Below are 20,941 nucleotides of genomic sequence, written 5' to 3' on the forward strand. Positions count from 1 at the left end.
GGAAGCGATCATGTATGGTCCCCACCCATATGGTGTGCACAGTGCAATCCCATTTTACAGAAGTGTAAACTCAATGAGGTAACCTGGCTGGCCTAAAAGTGTTCACATTATTAGTGGCTCACATTTCCATCCAGAGCCTGCTATCTAAACTCGTGGTTTAACCCCCACCCAAGTCCATTTTTTTCCAAGACACACAAAGAAGACCACAGTAAGATTCAAGTCAAAATTGTTTTATTGTCATTCACATATTTAATATAATAGGACATGCAGCAAATGGCTAGGGGTTGTATGTAAAAAAACCTCCAGGTTGTGCAGGTTGCTCTATTTACACCTGGGAGCAGAGCTCTTCCCACATCAGGCACAGCAGCTGCACTTCTCCGACGCCCCTTTGCAGACACAGCCCTGGGCACACTTGGCACAGCCCACGGGGCAGCAGGAGCAGCAGCCTGGGGAAGAAGGGGAGAGTGAGAGGTGGCAGTAGACTGGACCAGGCACCTCCCTGCCCCAATAGCAAGCCTGGCTCGAGCTCAGACGCCAGACCCAGAGGATGCTTTTTTCGTGTGCCACAGCTCTGTTCTGAAACCGCAGATGGTACAGTTGGGGTTTGTGTCCCAAGAGAAAAATGCTGTCCTGCTCCATCTGAACTCAGGGCAGAAAGCATGGAGAGGGAATGACACAGCCAACTGGGGCAAAGGAAGGCCAGTTCCCCAGAAGCAAGCACTCAGTGTCAGCCTTGGGTTCCCTCCCAACCTTAGCCACAGCCCCAGATTCCTGGAGATGGCCCTGCACTCACTCTTCTTGCAGGAGGTGCATTTGCACGCTTTGCACTTGCAGGAGCCGGCGCAGGTGCAGGAGCCACCTGCAAGGAAGAGAAAAAGCCAGCGAGTGGTGAATGAGATGCAGAAGATACAGCAGTAGGTCTATGAGTGTCCAGTTCCCCCTCCTCTGTGCAGGGCCAGCCCTCAGAGCTCCTTTCCCACTCAGCAGAGGAAGAGAAGCCCCATCTCCTCTCCTTTCATGTTGGGAAAACCGAGCCCCCTCCATTTGTATTCCAAAGGTAAGTCCCAGTCTCCAGGCACAGCCCGGGAAGACTGCGACTTCCACATTCTGTCCTGAACCCCGAAGAGGCAATGTCCCTTGCCTCCCATCCAATCCAGATGCTCAGAGCCTGGTTAGATAATTGAGGCTCAGCCAGCAGCCTCGTGACCAACGGGATGATGTGGAGCAGGACAGCCTTGAGCCTCAGGACCCTCAACTGACACAGAGGCACAGGGAGGAGGGCAATGCTGTCAGGAGCTTGACCAAGAGGAAAGCACTGGACGAAGTAAAGTAGTCACCTCACCTCAGATCGCAAAACGCGACCTCCTCAAACCCAGGGACACTCTCCATGGTGTCTGGGAATTTAGCATCCCAAGGCACAGACCCGGGCGCCCCTTACCAGCGGCGCAGGAGCAGTTGGGGTCCATTGCAAGCTGAGGCGAGACTCTGGAGTTCCCAAGCGAGAAGCCAAGAGGCGGTGGAGCACCTGGAGTGCGTGGTGCAGCTCCACAGCCAGCGGCTGCTCTTATAGTCGGGGAGCGGGCCGGGAGCAGAAATCCCACCCCGCCCTTGCACTCGCCCTCCTGAGTCCCAGCCGCCCGCGGTCCTGGGCTGGCCTGTGCGCAGCAGACGGGCCGGGCGCAAAGCACGGTGAACGCAAGTCGGTGCACACCGCCTGGCCGCCCCTTTCCCACCGGCTAGCGCGGGAGGCGCTGTGCACCCGGGTGAGCTGCTTCTCTCACCCTGAGGGGCCTTCCCAGTTCCCCAAGATTACCTGCTACTCCCACTCCTTGGCGTTCCGCGTGCCCGGAAATGCTGACCTGCGCCCCACACCCCGGGGCCTGCCCACCCCCTTGTCTACAGCTAAGCCTTTCCTGGAGTCCCAGTGCAACCCCAGTCTCTTGTTCGACTGTCTGGATTGGCGGGAGGAGGGAGCATAGCAAGGGAGTAGTGTGCAAGGGACAGGCGGAGGATGTGACCTTCGGATCTCTGGCATTGCCTGTCCCTGTTCCTGTCCCCACCTCAGTTCTTCCACCACGTTTCTGCTGTGCACAGAAACACGGAAGGCACAGGGCCCTGTCTCCCTCCCGTCAAAGTATACTTATTCATATCCCTCTATGTCTCTGTTTTGCTTCTAGGACTGACCTTGATGCTTGGTTTTGTTTAAAGATTTCAAGCAGTGAAGAGATAAACATATCTAAGCCATAGGGAAGCTTCATCACCGACCTCTCTCCCTTGAGAAGCTGACAGGATTCACACCCATCAGTGCCACTTCCCAGCCCCCTGACCCTGGGCTAGTGGCTTGAACTGCTGGTATTGTCATTGTCCAGATTAGGAATACGGGTTCATAAATAGAACACATGTCCCTTTATGGTTGTTGTGAGGGTTCAAAGAAAGTGACTAAACAGGACCAAACCCAGACCCGTGTAACCGCAGAGCAATAGAAACATGGAAGGAAAAATAACCAGCTCTCTTGCTTTCTAATTTAATGCAGGATCTTCATATCACCTTCAATGATCCCTCTTCTAGGGACATCCCACACTTTCAAAACTGCCATCCTGTATTAGGGTACCCGGCTAAGCTGTGGGGAGACCCTGGAGAGATTTATGCCAAGGAGGACCTGGACAAAGGTGCCCACTCAGGCCCTCAAGAGTGGAGAATGGAAGAGAGAAAGGCAGAGCCCTGTGTCTTCTGTGTTGCTGTGCACAGGAGAAACGTGACCAAAGGACTGAGGTAGGAACCGGGGACAGGGCGGATAAGGCCAGAGATGTGAAGTTTGCACCCTTGGCCTGCCCTTTGCACACTGCTGCCTTGCTATGTTCCTTGCTTTGGCAGATCCAGAAAGTGGAGCACAAGACTGGGGTTACCCTCGACTCCAGGAAAGGCTTAGCTATTGACTAGAGACCTGGGCGTTGGTGAAAGTGGGGGGAAAGACAGAATACTGGGGTAGGCAGAACGCCAAGGGGCGGGTGTAGCAGGCAACCTCAGGGAAGTTGGGAAGGCCCGGCAGGGTGAGAGAAGCCGCACAGCGCCTCCCTCGCGAGCGAAAGGGGCCGTCCCACGGTGTGCACCCCGCTGAGCTCAAGGGACATTGCACCTGGCCCATCTATTGCGCACAGCCCAGCCCAGGACGGCCGGCGGGGCAGACTGGGCAGGGCGGGTGCAAGGGCGGGGCGAGGTGTCTGCGCCCGGCCCCCTCCGCTGACTATAAAAGCAGCCGCTGGCTGTTGGGCTCCACCACGCCTTCCACGTGCACCACTGTCTCTTCCCTTCTGGCTTGGGAACTCCAGCCTCTCCTCGGGTTGCAATGGACCCCAACTGCTCCTGCGCGGCTGGTAAGGGGCTCCCGGGTTCTGTGTCTTGGGCAATGGACACTCATTAACTCACTGCTGTATCTTCTGCATCTCACTCACGGCTCACTGGCTTTTTCTCTTTCTCACAGGTGACTCCTGCTCCTGCGCCGGCTCCTGCACGTGCAAAGAGTGTAAATGCACTTCCTGCAAGAAGAGTGAGTGCGGGGCCATCTCCATTGTCTGGGGCTAAGGTTGGGAGGGAACCCAAGGCTGGCCCTGGAGGCATGCTTTTGGGGAACTGGCCTTCCTTTCTCCCCATACCTTGTCACTGCCTTTCCAGTCTTCTGCCCTGTCCAGGGAGCCTTTGGGGCTGGACAGCTTTCTCATAGGAAGACCTACCCCAAGTATTCCCTAGCTGTCTCCTGACAAAGCCATGCCATCCTGAACTAAGGGTCCTTTGGAGCTGGAGGCTCTGTTGGGCAGGGAGGTCCCTGGGCGAGTCAGTTGTGACCTCTCGCGCTCCTCTTCTTCCCCAGGCTGCTGCTCCCGCTACCGCGTGGGCTGTGCCAAGTGTGCCCAGGGCTATGTCTGCAAAGGGGCGTCAGAGACATGCAGCTGCTGCGACTGATGCCAGGACAGCCTTTCTCCGAGATGTTAATAGCCAGACATGTACAAACCTAGATTTTTTTTATACCACCTTGACCGGTTTGCTACATTCCTTTTCCTATGAAATATGTGAGTGATAATTAAACACTTTAGACATGATTCTGCCTTCAGTTTCCCTTGCGTGTTTTGGAAATCAGAGACTGGGACCAGGGATTGAACTGGGAATGCAGCCTCCTGGGCTCTAGATGGAAATGTGAGCCCCTAACAATCCAAGTGCCTTAAGGCAAGCCAAGCTGCCTCACTGTGCTTCCTCTTCTGCAGAAAGGAATAGCACATCGTCAGGGCATTGGCGGGGATCCGGGATACAGGACCACCTTCATTCTCAAATGCCGCACAGAAAATTCTGAATGCCTCCTGTTCCTTCTCTGATTTCTCTGTCCAACTTCAATTCCTCTTTGGATTTCAGGTTCAAAAGTAACTACAGGGGATGGAATCAAAGTCTTTAGTTATTTACTTCTACACGAGGCTTCTCAAACTCCAGGATGAAGGAGCGGTTTTTCATTCCTATCCATTCCACACCTAAACCTTGGTAAATGAAATAATACTAATGATGGAAATCATGAAACTAAATTCAACATACAAAATCCGGCTGAGTAGCATGACTCACACCTATATTCCCCATATTTTGAGAGGCAAATGGGAGGACCACTTGACACCAGGAGTTTGAGACTAGCCTTGGCAACATAGGGAGACTCCTGTCTCTAAATAAATAAACACTTTGCAAAGTATGGTGATGCAAGTCTGTAATCCTAGCTACTTGGAGGCTGAGGCAGGAGAATCCATCTAACTCAGGAACTGAAGGCTGCAGTGAGCCATGTTTTCACCATTGCACCACAGTCTGGGTGACAGAAGGAGACCTCATAAAAAAATTACAAAATCCATTTTTCGGCTCAACAGGAAAAAGTTCAATCAATATAAAAAGAAATACCAGGAAAATTACAACTTTATAATCTACATATATGTTAATGGATGCTGTGCACTACAGACTGTAAATAGCAGACAGGCCCTAGTGTGTAGATTACACACTTTGAGCAGCAGTGGTCATGACATCCTCACAAGGAACCATCAGTCCTGACTGGATGGTGTCACCAACAGGACACTCGCTGACCCCTGAGTGCTCCCTGTAGTGACTTGCGTCTGAATCTTTGGCAGTTTCTCCCAAGATTAAGCTACTTTTGTTCTTTAAATTCCAACCTTGATTAACTCAGGGGAGCAAAGTGACTGGGGATGTGGAGGAAAGCATCATCGTGGCAATGCAGAGTCATGAGAAGGACTGGGTCCAGATGAAGGATGTCATGTGCCAATGCAGGGGTGACGGCATATTCTGCAGTTGGAAGGTGTGTTGCTGTTCATCAAGAAGGAGTGAGGCATCACCCTGGTGACTGGTAGTTAGGCCAACAGTAGGTTCCTCTGGCTACTGCTTCAGGGAATTGCTATTGCTGTTCAATCACAGAGGAAGATGAGTCAAGTGGCCCAGGAGTCAGGACCATGCTTGCCCGCAGGTGCCCTTTGTGAAGAGGGCAATTCAGAAGGCAGCCTGGGTCATGTGCAAGTCTGGGTGTCACATAACCAGATTCACAGCCCACTTCACACCTTCCTGGCTGTGGAGCTGCCACAAGTCCCTTAACCTCTCTATGTCTCCATTTCCTGACTTGTAGAAAGCAGATTATAAATTTATGTAAGGATTAAGTGTGACAGTACCCTGGTACCTGGCTTGGCCTTAATGAACAGTGCTGTTATAATCATTTGTCCATGTGTGCATCCCATCAGGCTCCTTGGGTAACACTAATCTGCCTGGAGGTATCATGTGGACTGGAAGTTGAAGGTGGGTCTCTTGTTGATCTGGTCTCAAGGGCATACGGATGACCTCCTGCACAAAATTCTCCAGGATGATACACTGCTGCAGCATTTGGACAGAGAACAAGACTTTCCCACACTTTGAGTCATTGATCTTCACACAAACCAGAGACATATTGAATGTACAGGGTCTGCGAGATTGTACTGTCTTCTAGAGGAGTTAAGCAATCTGCCCAAGGTCACACAACTCAGAAGTAGAGGGACGAATGAATCTATGCTATGGCTGTCCTCATGTGCTCAACATAGCAGCAGATCATGATGCCAGTGGATGCTAAGCCCGGCCCCTCACAGTCCAGAGCTGGAAGGGCCCGTGGCCAGTTAGCCCTGTTGTGCCCTTGAAGGCAGCTGGGCAGCTGAATTCCAGAGAAGACCCAGAGCTATGCACAGGCTCTGACTGCCAACTCAGTGCTCTTCCCAATCTGCCTCTGTGGCAGGTTCAGAGTCCTCATGGTTTTCATGAACAGGTGACAGAGAGTTGTGATTGAGGGCATGTTGCTGCAGTCAACCTGCATGTATGCAAAACCCAGCAGTGTCACTTATATGTCGGTGACATAACCTCTCTGTGTTTCAGTTTCCTGCAGTGTAAAGGGGTAGAATGTACTCATGTGCCAAAAAATACCATATTGGCCAACTCTAGACAGTGTATATAATGATGGTCCCATAAGGTTATAATAAAGACATTTTACTGGACTTTTTAATGTTGAGCTATGTTTAGATGCACAAATATTTACCATTGTGTTACAATTGCCTATAATATTCAGTAACATGCTGTAGAGCTTTGAACCCTAGGAGCAATAGGCCACACCATACAATCTATGTGTAGTCTATGTGCGTAGTAGGTCATCATCCTACCTAATCAACACTCTGTGATGTCTGCACAAAGATGAAATTCCTTAAAGATGGGTTTATCAGAATGTATTCCCATTATTAAGTGATACATGAGTGTAATAGGGATAGTTTCATAAAAGTAAATGATTTAGTGTATGTAGAGAACTTAGAATGCTACCTCGTACATCGTGAGTGCTCTACAACATTAGCTACGATTTCATTAGTGTCAATCATGGCTGCTAGGGCCGGAATGCGTGTACCCTTCCAAAATTCGTGTGTTGAATTCTGATTCCTAGTGTGTTGCTTTTAAGAGGTGATGCATTTTAGAGGTGACTACACTGAGAGGACAACGCGCTCATGAGTGGGACTAGAGCCTTAATAAAAGACACCCGAAGAAGCGTCTTCTTTAACCCCTGCCACCATGTGAGGGCCCAAGGAGAAGAATGAGACCCTCACAAGACTCCAAATATGCTGGTGACTTGGCCTTATACCTCATCCTCCAGAACTGACAGAAACAAACTTCTGGTATTACAAATTACCCAGTCTATGTTATCTGGTTATAGCCTCCAAAACAGACTCTTACGATATCACAGATGACATTTTTACTCCAGGCAAAAAAAAAAAAAAAAAAAAGCCAGGCCTGGTGTCCCTCCCTGTGTGTCCTCTGTCTGACTCATCACTCACATGAGCATTGTCCTGTAGCCCTGACAGAGTCCTACACTCTTCCCACAAAATAGGGATTCACACCAGAAATATAAAGCCATGAGCAAGACAGTCCCTGTCCCCATAACAGAATTGGAAGGATGCCTGCCAGTACTGCGATCACCTGCACCAATATGTGATGTAATGTTTCTGTTTCAAATGACTCCTATTCCCATAGATATATTTATATGAAAAGCAAACTCCTAACCACTACTGGAAAAAGAATCAGTTTAACTTCCAGACATAGAAGGTTGCCATCAAATGCTCCTCATTCATATCCCCTCTGCTTCTGCTGTACAGCATAATACTGTACTGAACACTGAGGGCAATTATAATACAGTGGTATTTGTGTATCTAGATGTAGTTAAACATAGAAAGGTACAGTACAATTACCTTATAACCTTATAGGACCACCTTCCTATACGTAGTACATCTGTAACTAAAACGTGCTTATACAGCACGTGATGTATTATTATATTCTGCCCCTTTTACAATCCAGGAAACTGAGCCACAGAGAGGTTGTTTCACCCAGGTATACAGGATGATACATCTGGGATTGGCACTCATACAGGCTGACCATAGGATAATGTCCTCAACCACAACCCTATGTCACCCTGCCATGTGACACATGAAGACACTAACTCTGGCACAGAGGCACAGTGGGAAGAGCACTGAGCTGGCAGCCAGAGCCTCTGCATAACTGCATGTCCTCTCTGGGCTTCAGTTCCCCAGCTATCAAGTCAGGGGCACAATTGGGCTAACTAACCATGGGACCTTCCAGCTCTGGAATGTGAGGGGCTGGGCCTAGCATCCATGGACAGCATGATCTTCCACTACGGCGAGGGCATGAGGACACCCACAGCATAGATTCATTCATGCCTTTACTTCTGAACTGTGTAACCTTGGGAAGATTGCTTAACTCCTCTAAAAGACAGTACAACTCCTCTAGAAGACAGCACCATCTCACCAAACCCTGCGCATTCACTGTGTCCCTGGTTTGTATGACAATCAAATGACTTGAAAGGTGGGAAAGGCTTGTTCTCTGTCTGAATGCTGGAGCAGTCTCTTATCCCGGAGAGCTGGTGCAGGAGGTCATCCACATGGCCTTGAGAGCAGAACAGCAAGACTCCAAACCCATCTCCAACTTCAGTCCACTTAATACCTGCAGGCAGATGGGCCTTTTCCAAGGAGCTTGATGGGAGCTAACAGGATTGTCTGTCTAGAAAGTCCACATGGAGAAATGATTATAATAACACTGTTCAGTAAGCCCTAGGCCACTAGTACCAGGCCACTGTCCCGTTTAATCCCTGCATGGAAATAAAATCTCCTGTATACAGATGAGAAATGGAGGCTCAGAGAGGTTAAGTGACTTGTGCAGGCCACACAGCTCGTAAGGAGTGAAGTGGGCTGTGAACCCAGCTGTGTGACACCAAAGCCTGCACTTGGCCCAGGCTCCCTTCTGAAATTCCCTCTTCACAAAGAGCACCTGCAGCCCATCTAGGGCTTGACTCCTGGGCCACCTGTCTCATCTTCCCTGTGATTGAACCACAAATAACAATTCCCAGGCCGGGCGCGGTGGCTCAAGCTTGTAATCCCAGCACTTTGGGAGGCCGAGACGGGCGGATCACGAGGTCAAGAGATCGAGACCATCCTGGCTAACATGGTGAAACCCCGTCTCTACTAAAAAAAATACAAAAAGCTAGGCGGGCGCCTGTAGTCCCAGCTACTCCGGAGGCTGAGGCAGCATAAACCCGGGAGGCAGAGCTTGCAGTGAGCTGAGATCCGGCCACTGCACTCCAGCCCAGGCGACAGAGCGAGTCTCCGTCTCAAAAAAAAAACCAAACAATTCCCTGAGCAGATAGCCGGAGGGACCAGCTTTCGGTAGCAATGATCAGTCCTCATCCTTCTCAGTGCACACCACACCCCTTCAAACTACAGAATATGCCATCACCCCTGCAGAGGCCGAGTCAAATACTTCACCTGGGAGCCCCAGTTGCTATCTCTAGTCAGCTTGCCAGGACAGTGCTGGACACTTCGCTCCACCTCCCTATTCACTGTGCTGGCCTGGAGTAACCAAGGGCTGGAGTTTGAAGGAGGAGACTGCAGCCTGACCTTGGGAGAAACTTCCAAAGATTCAGAGCCGAGTCAGAACAAGGAGCTCTCAGGGGTAGCGAGAGTTCCATGAGTGACACGGGGCAGTTCAGGACGGATAGTTCCTTTTGGGCATGTCCAGGCCAGCACTGCTGAAGATGAGTGATCCACGCATGAGGGTCAGTCTACACACCGTTCCCAGTGTGAAATACACACCCTCGAACAGATATGCAATGTTTGTAAATTCTTTTATTTTTCTGTTATTTATTTAAATATGATAATATATTTTGCTTTTCATATATTTATTGTTTTTCATATGCATTATTTTATTTTTATATATTTATATTAATAATTTGCCTGTTGAGTATAAAAAGTGGATTTTGTTTCTATATTTCATACTAATTCATATCAGTTCATTTTGCCAAAGCTTAGGTCTGTTGTAGATGCCCATACCGTTACATCTCTTAGATGTATAATGGTTTTTTTTTTTTTTTTTTGAGATTCGCTCTTGTCACCCAGGCTGGAGTACAGCAGTGCGTTCTCTGCTCATTGCAACCACTGCCTCCCAGGTTCAAGTGATTCTCCTGCTTCAGCCTCCCGAATAGCTGGGATTACAGGCACCTGATAGCACTCCCGGCTAATTTTTGTATTTTCAGTAGAGATGGGGGTTTCATCACATTGGCCAGGCTGGTCTTGAACTTCTGACCTCAGGTGATCCACTCACCTTTGCTTCCCAAAATGCAAGGATTACAGGTGTGAGACACGATGCCTGGCCTACATGTATAATGCTTTTACATTTTTTAGCTGAGACAGGTAATGTGATTTGCCTTAAAGAACTCAGTGTGTAAGGTGATAGGACCTGGTACCAGAGTGCACGTGACTGGACTCTCAGTGCAGTCCCTCATCTCAGCTCTGTCGGGTATCAGGTCACTTTTGTCCAAGGCACACAAAATAAAACCAAGCCTGAATAAAGTCAACTTTTATTATTTTATTTTTGAAAAACCAAATGTACTAATGGGTCAGTGCTGTATGGAAAACAATTAAGGGTTCGTACACTTTCTACTTCTGGGAACAGAGCTTTCCCTACATCAGGCGCGGCAGCTGCACCTGTCAGATGTCCCTTTACAGACACATCCCTGGGCACACTTAGCACAGCCCACGGGGCAGCAGAAGCAGCAGCCTGGGCAAGAAGGGGAGAGGGACAGGTCACAGCTGACTTGAACAGTCACCTCTCTGCCCCAACAGCGGGCCTGGCTCAAGCTCGCACCGAGACCTGGAGGAGACTTCGTTCGGGACGGTGCGCTCTGTCAGGAGACAGTGGTGGATCTTTGCAGTGAGAGCCTTCCTATGAAAAACTTGCTCAGCCCCACTGAGCCAGGACAGGGCAGAAGACTGGACAGGCAGTGACTGGGACTGTGCGGACAAAGGAAGGACAATTCTCCGGGACTATACACTTCAGTCAGGAAAGTCTTCAAGAATCAGGTCTATTGTTGGCCGGCTGGTGCCTTCTTGTGACCTCAGTTTCCCCATTGTTAAGAATGAAGGTTGATTGGGAATCAACCATCTCTAATGTTCCTCCAGCTCTGATCCTGAATCCGTTTCAGGGGATGTGGGAAGCTAGTGATGAGCCTGCTCCTGCCTGCACAATCTGAGATCCCTCCTCTCACTCAGCCCAGCCCCAAGATTCTCAGGGAAGGCCCCGCACTCACTCTTCTTGCAGGAGGTTCATGTGTACTCTTTGCATGTGCAGGAGCCGGCACAGGTGCAGGACCCACCTGCAAGGTAGAGAAAAAGGCAGTGAGCAGTGAGTGTGGTGCAGGGTTAGGAGCAGGCCCTCAGCATCCTCCTGCTCAGTGCACGGGAAACCTGGTACCTTATTCTGCTCAGGCGCACGGAAGCCCAGCCGCATCTTTTCTCCACACAGGCTCTCACAGGCCTCCACACAGGGCAGGCGCCCTCCTAATTTTACTCCACAAGGCCTTCTGTCAGGAATCCCTTAGAGGCAATGCTTCCTGCCTCCCATCCACCTCAGGCAGCTCTAATGCTGGACAGAGCACTGGGTCCCAGTCCAGGACCCCACTGGCTATCTGGGTGACCTGGCAGTTTTGAGCCTCAGTCTTCTCAGAAATGGGAGGCGCTGGGAAGATGGCAGCGTTCTAAGTGGTGATGAAGGCGCTTGACGGAAAACGCACGAGAAGTGCAAAGTAAAGGAGTTCACTTTAGGAAGAGCTCAAAATACACCTCCCTCCTGCCCTGGGGACATTCTATCCTCTGGAATGAAAATGGAGATCCTAAGGCCTCGAAACCCGGTATCTCTTACTAGTGAAGCAGGAGCACTTGGGGTCCATTGCGAGTCGAGGTGCGGCTGGAGTTTCTAAGGGAGAGGGGAAGACGCAGTGGGGCAGGTGGGAGGCTTGGTGGATTCTAGGAACCCGGCGATCAATTTACAGGTAGAGAAGGGCGCCGGGTGCAGAGCACCCCCTCCTCCACCCTGACGCGGAATCCGCGGCGCCTGGCGTCTTGGGTTGGGATGTGCGCAATAGGCGGGTGGGGCGCATTATCCCCTGAGCACAGCCTGGTGGGCCCCGGAGGGCTGCCCCTTTGGCGCCTGCTGGCGCAGAAGGAGCTGTGCTGCCGGAGGTACGTGGCGCCCCTGACACCCTAAGGGCCGTTTTCCATTCCCAGGTAGTCGTGTTATCCCCATCCCCCGACCTGCACCTTTGCCACCAACTTCGCGTCCCCCGGGTCAGTGTGCAGCTCCATCCTCGTCCTCACCTTCTTCATTGGCTGGAGCTGGGAGCAGAGAGAGTGAGCTGTGTGCACATGTGTGGCCATGGAGGTGACTTTTGTTTCTCCCCCGCCCTCGCCCCGCATTGCCTGTCGCTCTTCCCACCTAGGACCCTCAAACTCCTTCCCCCTGTACACACAACCTGGCGACCACGGGTCAGCCTCTCTCACTTCCTTCCATGCTATCATATAACATTTCGATTTTGCCAGGCCCGTTTAAATCATTGTTTCTTTGAACCCTCCCAACAATCCTAAAGGGAAATACTATTTATGAACACGTTTTACTAATCTGACAATTATAACATAAACTTTAAGTAACTTGCTCAACATCACAGAATGGAAAAGTTGTCACTGATTTGAATCTAGCCAGCTTCTCAAGAGAAAGTGTCCATGATCAGGCCTTCCTTTGGCCCGGGTCTGTCATCAGCATTTCCCTATTGCTGGACATCTTTTAAACAATGTCAAGCCACAAGCTAAACCATGAGCTGTGACAGAAGCAATCTATAACTGTTATATATATACACAGACATACAACACATTTATACTTCTGGTTGTCTTCTATGTGTGGAATAAGACTGATTTTCATTTTCGCTGCTGGAAAAGAGTGTGCTTTAAATAAAAATATATTTAAGAAAATATTAATCACTTCAATGTTGTACGTTAAGTAACATACAGTGACTGTGTATGCAGAAGTGACATTGTTTTTGATCTGACATGAGGCATGGATGGAATCTTGCTTATAGCTTTGTATCCCTAGTGTTGATGACTATTTTATGGGAAGAACAAACGTCTCTTTTGACCACAGGACACATGTTCATGTAGTAGATGAGAATAACAGGATACACAAGTGAGCACATCTGGCCTGGCTGCTTTGTCTGTGAGTAAATAAATACCCCCAAGCTATGTAAAATGAGAAAAAAAAAAAAAAGCAACAGTTAATGTTGTAGATGACTCACCCCTTGCCAGGCACCATTCTAAGTTCCTTACATGAATTAAATCATTTAATTTTACAAGCCAGATATCATTATACTTCAGTTGATAAGACTGATACACAGAGGTTATGTCACACACATAGTGGCAGAGGTGGGATTTGCACTCATGCAGGCTGACCTCAGCATCATGTCTTTACCCCCTGCTCTATGCCACCAAGTCAACACAAAGATGAGGACACTGGAAGTCTGGCTAGGAGGCAGCAGTGGAAGCACATTTAGTTGCAGTCAGATCTCTGTGCATACCTGTGACCTCTCTGGGCTTCAGTTCCTATTTCTCAAGCCAAGAGCAAAATTTGTTCATCTCCAAGGTCCCTTATAGCTTTGAACTGAGATGGGCAGGGTTTGGCATACAGGGATGGCATGATCTGCCAGCTGTAGGGAGGGCCAGAGGCCAGCCGTACCATAGGTTCATGCATCCTTTTCCTTCTCAGCTGTGTGGCATTGGGCAGGTTGTTTAATTCCTCTGAAAGACGACTTAAGCACGCCAGCCCCTGAATATTTTCTGTCCCTGTCCTGAAGCTTGTGACTTTCATTCAACTTGTCACCTGAAGGTCAAATGACATGAAGAATGGGAACGGATTTTATGTGTGTTCAAATGTTGGGGCAGCATCTTATCACAGAGGACTTTCTGCAGGAGGACATCCACACTCCTGCTGGCACTGGATCAGCCAGGGATGCAAACCCTCCACAGCATCCCATCCACAGCAATGCTTCCAAACCAATGAGCCTTTCTTCAAGAGCAAGTTAGGATTTAATGGTATCTTTATCCAAGAAAGTCAGTGCAGAGAGAATGATCATAATCACCACTGTTTATTATAATCTAGGCAGCAGCCAGGCCACTTTCTCATTTTCTTTTTTTGTTTGTTTTGGTTTTGGTTTTTGTTTAGACAGAGTCTTGTTCTGTTGCCTAGCCTGGAGTGCAGTGGCACAATCTTGGCTGGCCTCTATATCCCGGACTTAAGCAATCTTCCTATCTCAGCCTACAGAGTGGCTGGGACCACAGGTGTATGGCATCACGCCATCTAATTTTTGTATTTTTTGTAGAGACGGGGTTTCTCCATATTGCCCAGGCTTGTCTCAAACTCCTGGGCTCAAACAACCTTCCCACCTCTGCCTCCTAAAGTGCTGGCATTACAGGCATGCGCCACTGTGCCCGGCCCACTCTCTCATTTAATCCCTGCCTTGAGAATAATCTCCTTTCTACAAATGAGGCACTAGATGCTCAGAGAGTTTGGGTGACTTGCCCAAACCACATAGCCAGTAAGTGGTGGAGTGGGCTGTGAACTAGGACTGCCTGGCAACTAAAACTATGCCCTAGGCGCAGTCTGCCTCCTGAAATCGCTTCACAGGGAAGCAGCAGGTAAGTGTGGTCCTGACTTCTAGGCAAGGAGACTCATCTTCTTCCTTGACTGAACATCGAATAGCATCCCCCCCACAAATGGAGGGACTAACTTGTCATTAATAAGACATCCAGGGACTCTTTCCTTTCTAAGGAACATCACCACGCTTAGCAAGCTGCACAATCTGCCATAGCTGTGTTCTGAGAACTTCTGTTAATAAACTAATATTAATTACGGAGATGATGAAATCAAAATGAAAATTCCAAAATAACTTTACTTGCAACCCATGCTGACACTGCATCTTGCCGGGAGTATCTGGTTCGAAGTAGTCAAGGGCTGGAGCTTGAAAAAGGAACAAACTCAACCTGAATTTGGGAGGAATTTCCAAAGATTCAGAGCCAACTCCCAACAGGGAGCTCTCAGGGTTCAGCGAGTGTCCTGAGTGTGCTGTCTGTGACGCTGGCTAGGCCAAGCCAGATGGTTCCTCATGAGAATGTCGTGGACTGTGTCTGCTGTCTCCAGTCTGCAATGCAAATCATCCATGAACAAATGTGCAGAATTTCTAAATCTTCCATTTTTCTGTTATTTCTGTATGTACTTATTGATTTTTTTGTGTAACATGTAAAAAATGGGTTCCGTATTTTGTGTTTCATTATCTTCATAATTAATATTACTTTATTTACAAAGGTGTAGGTCTGGGCTGGGTAGAAAATGAAAACTGTCCCTTCACCAGGGAGTCTGAGAAGCCCCGTGTAGGATTCATCTAACTCAGGCATTGGAATCTACCTCCTGTGGTCACTTTCAATCCCAAAATCTGCTGAGAAACTGAACTTGGTCAGGGAAACCTGAGAATAACCATGAGGAATGGAGAAGTCTCTGTGCCACATTTAACATGATTGGAGCTGATCGTGTACGTTGCCTGTCCCCATATGATCTGGCACAGTGCAGGTGCATTTTGTGGAAGATAAAGCTCAGTGAGTTAGCAGGGCTTGCCTGAAGGTGCTCAGACTGTTAGAGGCTCACATTTCCATCCAGAGACCAGTCTCTTAAACTCCCAGTTCAATCTTCTACCCCAGTCCCTTATTCCAAAAAACACACAGGAACCAGAACCAGAATCAAGTCTAAGTGTTTAATTATGATTCACATATTTCACAGGAAAAGGAATGCAGCAAATGGGTCAAGGTTGTATCAAAAAAGCAAAAAATCCTGGATTTTACTAATCAATCTATATTTGGGAGCAGGGTTGTCCCAGCATCAGGCGCAGCAGCTGCACTTGTCCAACACCCCTTTGCAGATGCAGCCCTGGGCACACTTGGCACAGCCCACAGGGCAGCAGGAGCAGCAGCCTGAGGAGGAAGGGAGAGTGAGAGGTCACAGCAGAGTCGACCAGAGACCTCCCTGCCCGAACAGAGGCCTGTCTCCATCCCTGCCTCCAGACCCTGAGGACCCTTAGTTGAGGATGGCATGGTTTTGTCAGGAGACAACTGGTGCCACTGGGGTGGGTCTTCCTATGAGAAAGCTTCCCCACCCCACATAAGCCCTGGAAAGGTCAGAAGACTAGACAGGCAGTGATGGCCTACAGGGACAAAGGAAGGCCAGTTCCTGAGAAGCATGCACTCAGGGCCAGCCTTGGGTTCCCTCCCAACCTTAGCCACAGCCCCAGATTCCTGGAGATGGCCCCGCACTCACTCTTCTTGCAGGAGGTGCATTTGCACTCTTTGCACTTGCAGGAGCCAGGGCAGGCACAGGAGGCACCTGCAAGGAGAGAAAACGCCACGCAGGGGTGAATGAGATGCAGAAGGTGCAGCAGTGGGTCAATAATTGTCCGGTTCCCCCTCCTCTGTGCAGGCCCAGCCCTCAGAGCTGCTTTCCCACTAAGAGCAGAGGAAGAGAAGCGCCATGTCCTCTCCCTTCATGCTGGGAAAACCAAGCACCCGCCTATTTGTATTCCAAAGGAAAGTCCCAGGCTCCTATATGGCCCAGGAAGACTGCGACTTCGACTTTCTGTCCTGAACCCGGAAGAGGCAATGTCCCCTCCCACCCAATGCTTCCATTCCAATCCAGCTGCTAAGAGTCAAGTTCGAGAACTGGGGCTTAGCCAGCAGCCCTGTGACCAACCGGGTGACATGGAGCAGGACAGCCTTGAGCCTCAGGACCCTCAACTCTGACACAGATGCACAGGGAGGAGGGACATGCTCGCAGGAGCTTGGCCAAAGGAAAGCACTGGACGAATAAAGGAGTCCTCTTCAGCTCAGATCACAAAATAAGACCTCCTCAAACCCAGGGACACTCTCCATGATGTCTGAGAATTCGGCATCCCAATGCGCAGAACCCGGGCGCCCCTTACCAGAGGCGCAGGAGCAGTTGGGGTCCATTGCAACAGGAGGCAAGAGTGGAGTTCCGAAGCGAGAAGAGAAGAGGCAGTGGTGGACGTGGAAGGCGTGGTGGAGCCCAACAGCCAGCGGCTGCATTTATAGTCAAGAAAGGCGGCCGGGCGCAGACGCCCCGCCCCGCCCTTGCACCCGCCCCGCCGAGTCAGCACCGCCAGCTGTCCTGGGCTGGGCTGTGCGCAGCAGATGGGCCAGGTGCAAGTTCCTTGAGCGCAGCTGGGTGCACACCGCAGGATCGCCCCTTTCGCAATGGCTCGCGAGGGAGGCGCTGTGCACCCGGGTGCGCGGCTTCTCTCACCCTGCGGGGCCTTCCAGCTTCCCTGAAGTTGCCTACTACACCCGCCCCTTGGCGTTCCGACTACCCCAGTATTCTGGATTTCCCCCCACCCCCACCAACGCCCAGGTCTCAAGTCGATAGCTAAGTCTTTCCTGGAGTCGAGGGCAATCCCAGTCTTGTGCTCCACTTTCTGGATCTGACAAAGCAAGGAGCACCGCAAGGCAGTAGTGTGCAAAGGCAGGCCAAGGGTGCAAACTTCACATCTCTGGCCTTATCTGCCCTGTCCCGGTTCTTACCTCAGTCCTTTGGCCACATTTCTCCTGTGCACAGCAACACAGAACACATAGGGCTCTGCCTCTCTCTCTTCCATTCTCCACTCTTGAGGGGCTGAATGGGCCACATTTGTCCAGGTCCTCCTTTGCATAAATCTCTCCAGGGTCTCCCCACAGCCTAGCCAGGTACCCCACTACAGGATGGCAGTTTTGAATGTGTGAGATGTCCCCAGAAGAGGGATCATTGAAGGTGATATGAAGATCCTGCATTAAATTAGAAAGCAAGAGAGCTGCTTATTTTTCCTTCCATATTCCTATTACTCTACATTACACGGGTCCGTGTTTGACCGTTTAGTCACTTTCTATCTTTGAACTCTCACAGCAACCCTAAACGGACGTGAGTTCTATTCGTGAACCTGTATTCCTAATCTGGACAATGACAATACCAGGAGTTCAAGCCACTAGCCCAGGGTCAGAGGGCTGGGAAGTGGCACTGCTGCGTGTGAATCCTGTCAGCTTCTCAAGGGAGAGAGGTCAGTGATGAAGCTTCCCCATGGCCCAGGTATGTTCATCTCTTCACTGATTGAAATCTTTAAACAAAACCAAGCATCAAGGTCAGTCCTAGAAGCAAAACAGAGACATAGAGGGATATGAATAAGTATACTTTGATGGGAGGGAGACAGGGCCTTGTGTCTTCGGAGTAGCTGTGCACAGGAGAAACCTGGTGGAAGAACTGAGGAGGGGAAGGGGAAAGGGACAGGCAATGCCAGAGATCCGAAGGTCGCATCCTCCGCCTGTCCTTTGCACACTGCTCCCTTGCTATGCTCCCTGCTCCCGCCAATCCAGACAGTTGAACAAGAGACTGGGGTTGCAAGGCTTAACTGTTGGCAAAGGGGTGGACAGGCCTCGGGGTGTGGGGCGCAGGTCAGGGTCTCGGGCCATGCGGAACGCCAAGGGTGGGGGAGTAGCAGGTAATCTCAAGGAACTGGGCAGACTCGGCAGGGTGAAAGAAGCAGCTAATCCGGGTGCACAACGCCTCCCGCGCGAGCCAGTGCGAAAGGCGGAGGCCGGCGGTGTGTACCGACCTGCACTCAGGGTGCTTTGCGCCCGGCACCTCTGCGGCACACAGCCCAGCCCAGGACTACTGGCGACTTGGACTCAGCTGGTCCGGTGCAAGGGCGGGGCGGGGTCTCTGCTCCCGGCGCCTACCCCTGACTACAAAAGGAGCCGCCAACTGTTGCGCTTCACCACACCTTCCACGTGTTCCACTCCCTCTTCCCTTCTCGCCTGGGAACTCCAGTCTCGCTTCGGGTTGCAATGGACCCCAAATGCTCCTGCGCCGCTGGTAAGGGACGCCCGGGTTCTGTGCCTTGGAATGCCAAATTCCCAGACACCACAGAGAGAGAGAGTGTCCCTGGGTTTGAGGAGGTCGCGTTTTGCGATCTGAGCTGAAGGTGACTCCTTTATTCTTCTTTTGAGAAAGATTCTTCCTATTCTTTTCTCTTGGCCAAGCTCCTGAGAGCATTGCCCTGCTCCCTGTGCCTCTATGTCAGAGTTGAGGGTCCTGAGACTCAAGGCTGTCCTGCACCACAAAACCCCGTAGGTCACAAGGCTGCTGGCTGAGCCTCAATGCTCTAACCAGGCTCTGAGCTGCCGGATTGGATGGGAGGCATTGGATAGGAGGGGACATTGCCTCTTCGGGGTTCTTGACAGAATGTGGAAGTTGTAGTCTTCCCGGGCTGTGCCTGGAGCCTGGGACTTTCCTTTTGAATAAAAACGGTAGGGTGTTTGGCCTTCCCAGCATGAAGGAGTTTCTCTTCCTCTGCTGAGTGGGAAAGGAGCTCTGAGGGCTGGCCCTGCACAGACGAAGGGACACTGGACACTCATTGACCCACTGCTGTACCTTCTGCATCTCACTCACCTTTCACTGGCTTTTGCTCTTCCTTGCAGGTGTCTCCTGTGCCTGCCCTGGTTCCTGCAAGTGCAAAGAGTGCAAATGCACCTCCTGCAAGAAGAGTGAGTGCGGGGCCATCTCCAGGAATCTGGGGCTGTGGCTAAGGTTGGGAGGGAACCCAAGGTTGGCCCTGAGTGTGTGCTTCTGGGGAACTGGCCTTCCTTTGTCCCCCTAGGCCATGACTGCCTTTCCAGTCTTCTGCCCTGTCCAGGGCTCCTGTGGGACTGGGCAGTCTCTCATAGGAAGACTCACCTCAACATCCACCACTTGTCTCCTGACAAAGCCACACCATCCTGATCCTCGGGGGCTGGGGTCTGACCTCGAGTTAGGCCTGCTGTTGGGACAGGGAGCTCCCTGGTCAAGTCTGCTGCGACCTCTGTCTCCCTTTTTCCCCAGGCTGCTGCTCCTGCTGCCCCCTGGGCTGTGCCAAGTGTTCCCAGGGCTGTATCTGCAAAGGGGCGTCAGAGAAGTGCAGCTGCTGCGCCTGAGGTCGGGACTGCCCTGCTGTCAGATGAAAACAGAATGACACGTAAAATCCAGGATTTTGTTTTCTACAACTGCGACCCATTTGCTACACTCCTTTTGTCTGTGAAATATGTGAATAATAATTAAACACAGACTTGATTCTGGTTCTGGTTCCTGTTGTTTTTTTTGGAATAAGGGATTGGGGTGGGAGATTGAACTGGGAGTTTAGAGACTGGGCTCTGGATGGAAATGTGAGCCTCTAACAGTCTGAGTGCCTTCAGGCAAGCCCAGTTACATCACAGACCTCCATCTTCTGTAAAATGCACCTGCACTGTGCCGGATCATGCTTCCATATGAGCATGGAGACATACGCGATCAGCTCCAATCATGTTAAATGTGGCACAGGGACTTCTCCATTCCTCATGTTTATTCGCAGGTTTCCCTAACCAAGTTCAGTTCTTCAGCAGATTTTGGGCTTGAAAGTGACCACAGTGGGTGGATTCCAATGCCTGAGTTGCTTGAATCCTACACGGGGCTTCTCAGACTCCATGGCGAAGAGACAGTTTTCATTTTCTATCCACCCCAGATCTAAACCTTTGTAAATAAAGTAATATTAATTATGAAGATAATGAAACACAAAATATAGAACCCACTTGTTACATTTTACACCAAAAAAACTCAATAAATACACAAATAACAGAAAAATGGAAGATTTACAAACTCTGCACATACGTTCATGGATGATTTGCATTGCAGACTGGAGACAGCAGACTGGCCCCACTGTGGACCACACACCTTCAGCAGCACAGGCCAGGACATTCTCATGAGGAACCATCTGGCTTGGCCTAGCCAGCGTCACAGACAGCACACTCAGGACACTCGCTGAATCCTGAGAGCTCCCTGTTGGAACTTGGCTCTGAATCTTTGGAAACTCCTCCCAAGTTCAGGTTGAGGTTGTTCCTCTTTCAAGCTCCAGCCCTTGACTATT

General features: G+C 50.4%; 3 protein-coding genes and 1 pseudogene across 7 annotated transcripts; 1 reads left to right on the forward strand and 3 right to left on the reverse strand.

The window, feature by feature from the left end:
* Positions 1–209: 209 nt before the first annotated feature.
* On the reverse strand, positions 210–1,466 carry LOC112614621 (metallothionein-1E-like). Of its 2 annotated transcripts, XM_025371328.1 has the most exons (3): positions 1,439–1,466; positions 794–859; positions 355–446 (listed from the first exon to the last, which is right to left on the reverse strand). In XM_025371328.1, the coding sequence occupies exons 1-3, from the start codon at positions 1,464–1,466 to the stop codon at positions 355–357; spliced, it is 186 nt and encodes a 61-aa protein (XP_025227113.1). The 2 variants fall into 2 exon arrangements, with proteins under 2 accessions (XP_025227112.1, XP_025227113.1); XM_025371327.1 differs by having other exon boundaries at positions 210–859.
* A 1,789-nt stretch (positions 1,467–3,255) lies between these two features.
* LOC112614633 (metallothionein-2) lies at positions 3,256–20,112 on the forward strand. 4 transcript variants are annotated; one of them, XM_025371343.1, is made up of 3 exons: positions 3,256–3,374; positions 3,482–3,547; positions 3,869–4,097. In XM_025371343.1, exons 1-3 carry the CDS (start codon positions 3,347–3,349, stop codon positions 3,958–3,960), a joined length of 186 nt encoding a protein of 61 aa, XP_025227128.1. In that variant the 5' UTR covers positions 3,256–3,346; the 3' UTR covers positions 3,961–4,097. The 4 variants fall into 4 exon arrangements, with proteins under 4 accessions (XP_025227128.1, XP_025227129.1, XP_025227130.1 ...); XM_025371344.1 differs by lacking the exon at positions 3,869–4,097 and adding an exon at positions 19,885–20,112 and having other exon boundaries at positions 3,286–3,374; XM_025371345.1 differs by lacking the exons at positions 3,482–3,547; positions 3,869–4,097 and adding exons at positions 19,485–19,550; positions 19,885–20,106 and having other exon boundaries at positions 3,347–3,374.
* On the reverse strand, positions 10,565–11,824 carry LOC112614641 (annotated as a pseudogene).
* On the reverse strand, positions 15,850–16,970 carry LOC112614640 (metallothionein-2-like). Its single transcript, XM_025371351.1, has 3 exons — positions 16,943–16,970; positions 16,285–16,350; positions 15,850–15,941 (listed from the first exon to the last, which is right to left on the reverse strand). The coding sequence occupies exons 1-3, from the start codon at positions 16,968–16,970 to the stop codon at positions 15,850–15,852; spliced, it is 186 nt and encodes a 61-aa protein (XP_025227136.1).
* Positions 20,113–20,941: the final 829 nt, after the last annotated feature.

Source organism: Theropithecus gelada, chromosome 20 (assembly GCF_003255815.1).
Source record: "Theropithecus gelada isolate Dixy chromosome 20, Tgel_1.0, whole genome shotgun sequence".
Taxonomy (NCBI): domain Eukaryota; kingdom Metazoa; phylum Chordata; class Mammalia; order Primates; family Cercopithecidae; genus Theropithecus; species Theropithecus gelada.

Bases quoted from the DNA above. Each gene is read 5' to 3' on its own strand.
- LOC112614621 (XM_025371327.1), bottom strand. From the start codon at position 1,466: ATGGACCCCAACTGCTCCTGCGCCGCTG. The intron at 860-1,438 runs GTAAGGGGCGCC...TCTTCCTTGCAG, and splicing joins CAACTGCTCCTGCGCCGCTG to GTGGCTCCTGCACCTGCGCC.
- LOC112614633 (XM_025371343.1), top strand. From the start codon at position 3,347: ATGGACCCCAACTGCTCCTGCGCGGCTG. The intron at 3,375-3,481 runs GTAAGGGGCTCC...TCTTTCTCACAG, and splicing joins CAACTGCTCCTGCGCGGCTG to GTGACTCCTGCTCCTGCGCC. The intron at 3,548-3,868 runs GTGAGTGCGGGG...CTTCTTCCCCAG, and splicing joins ATGCACTTCCTGCAAGAAGA to GCTGCTGCTCCCGCTACCGC.
- LOC112614640 (XM_025371351.1), bottom strand. From the start codon at position 16,970: ATGGACCCCAACTGCTCCTGCGCCTCTG. The intron at 16,351-16,942 runs GTAAGGGGCGCC...CTCTCCTTGCAG, and splicing joins CAACTGCTCCTGCGCCTCTG to GTGCCTCCTGTGCCTGCCCT. The intron at 15,942-16,284 runs GTGAGTGCGGGG...CTTCCTCCTCAG, and splicing joins ATGCACCTCCTGCAAGAAGA to GCTGCTGCTCCTGCTGCCCT.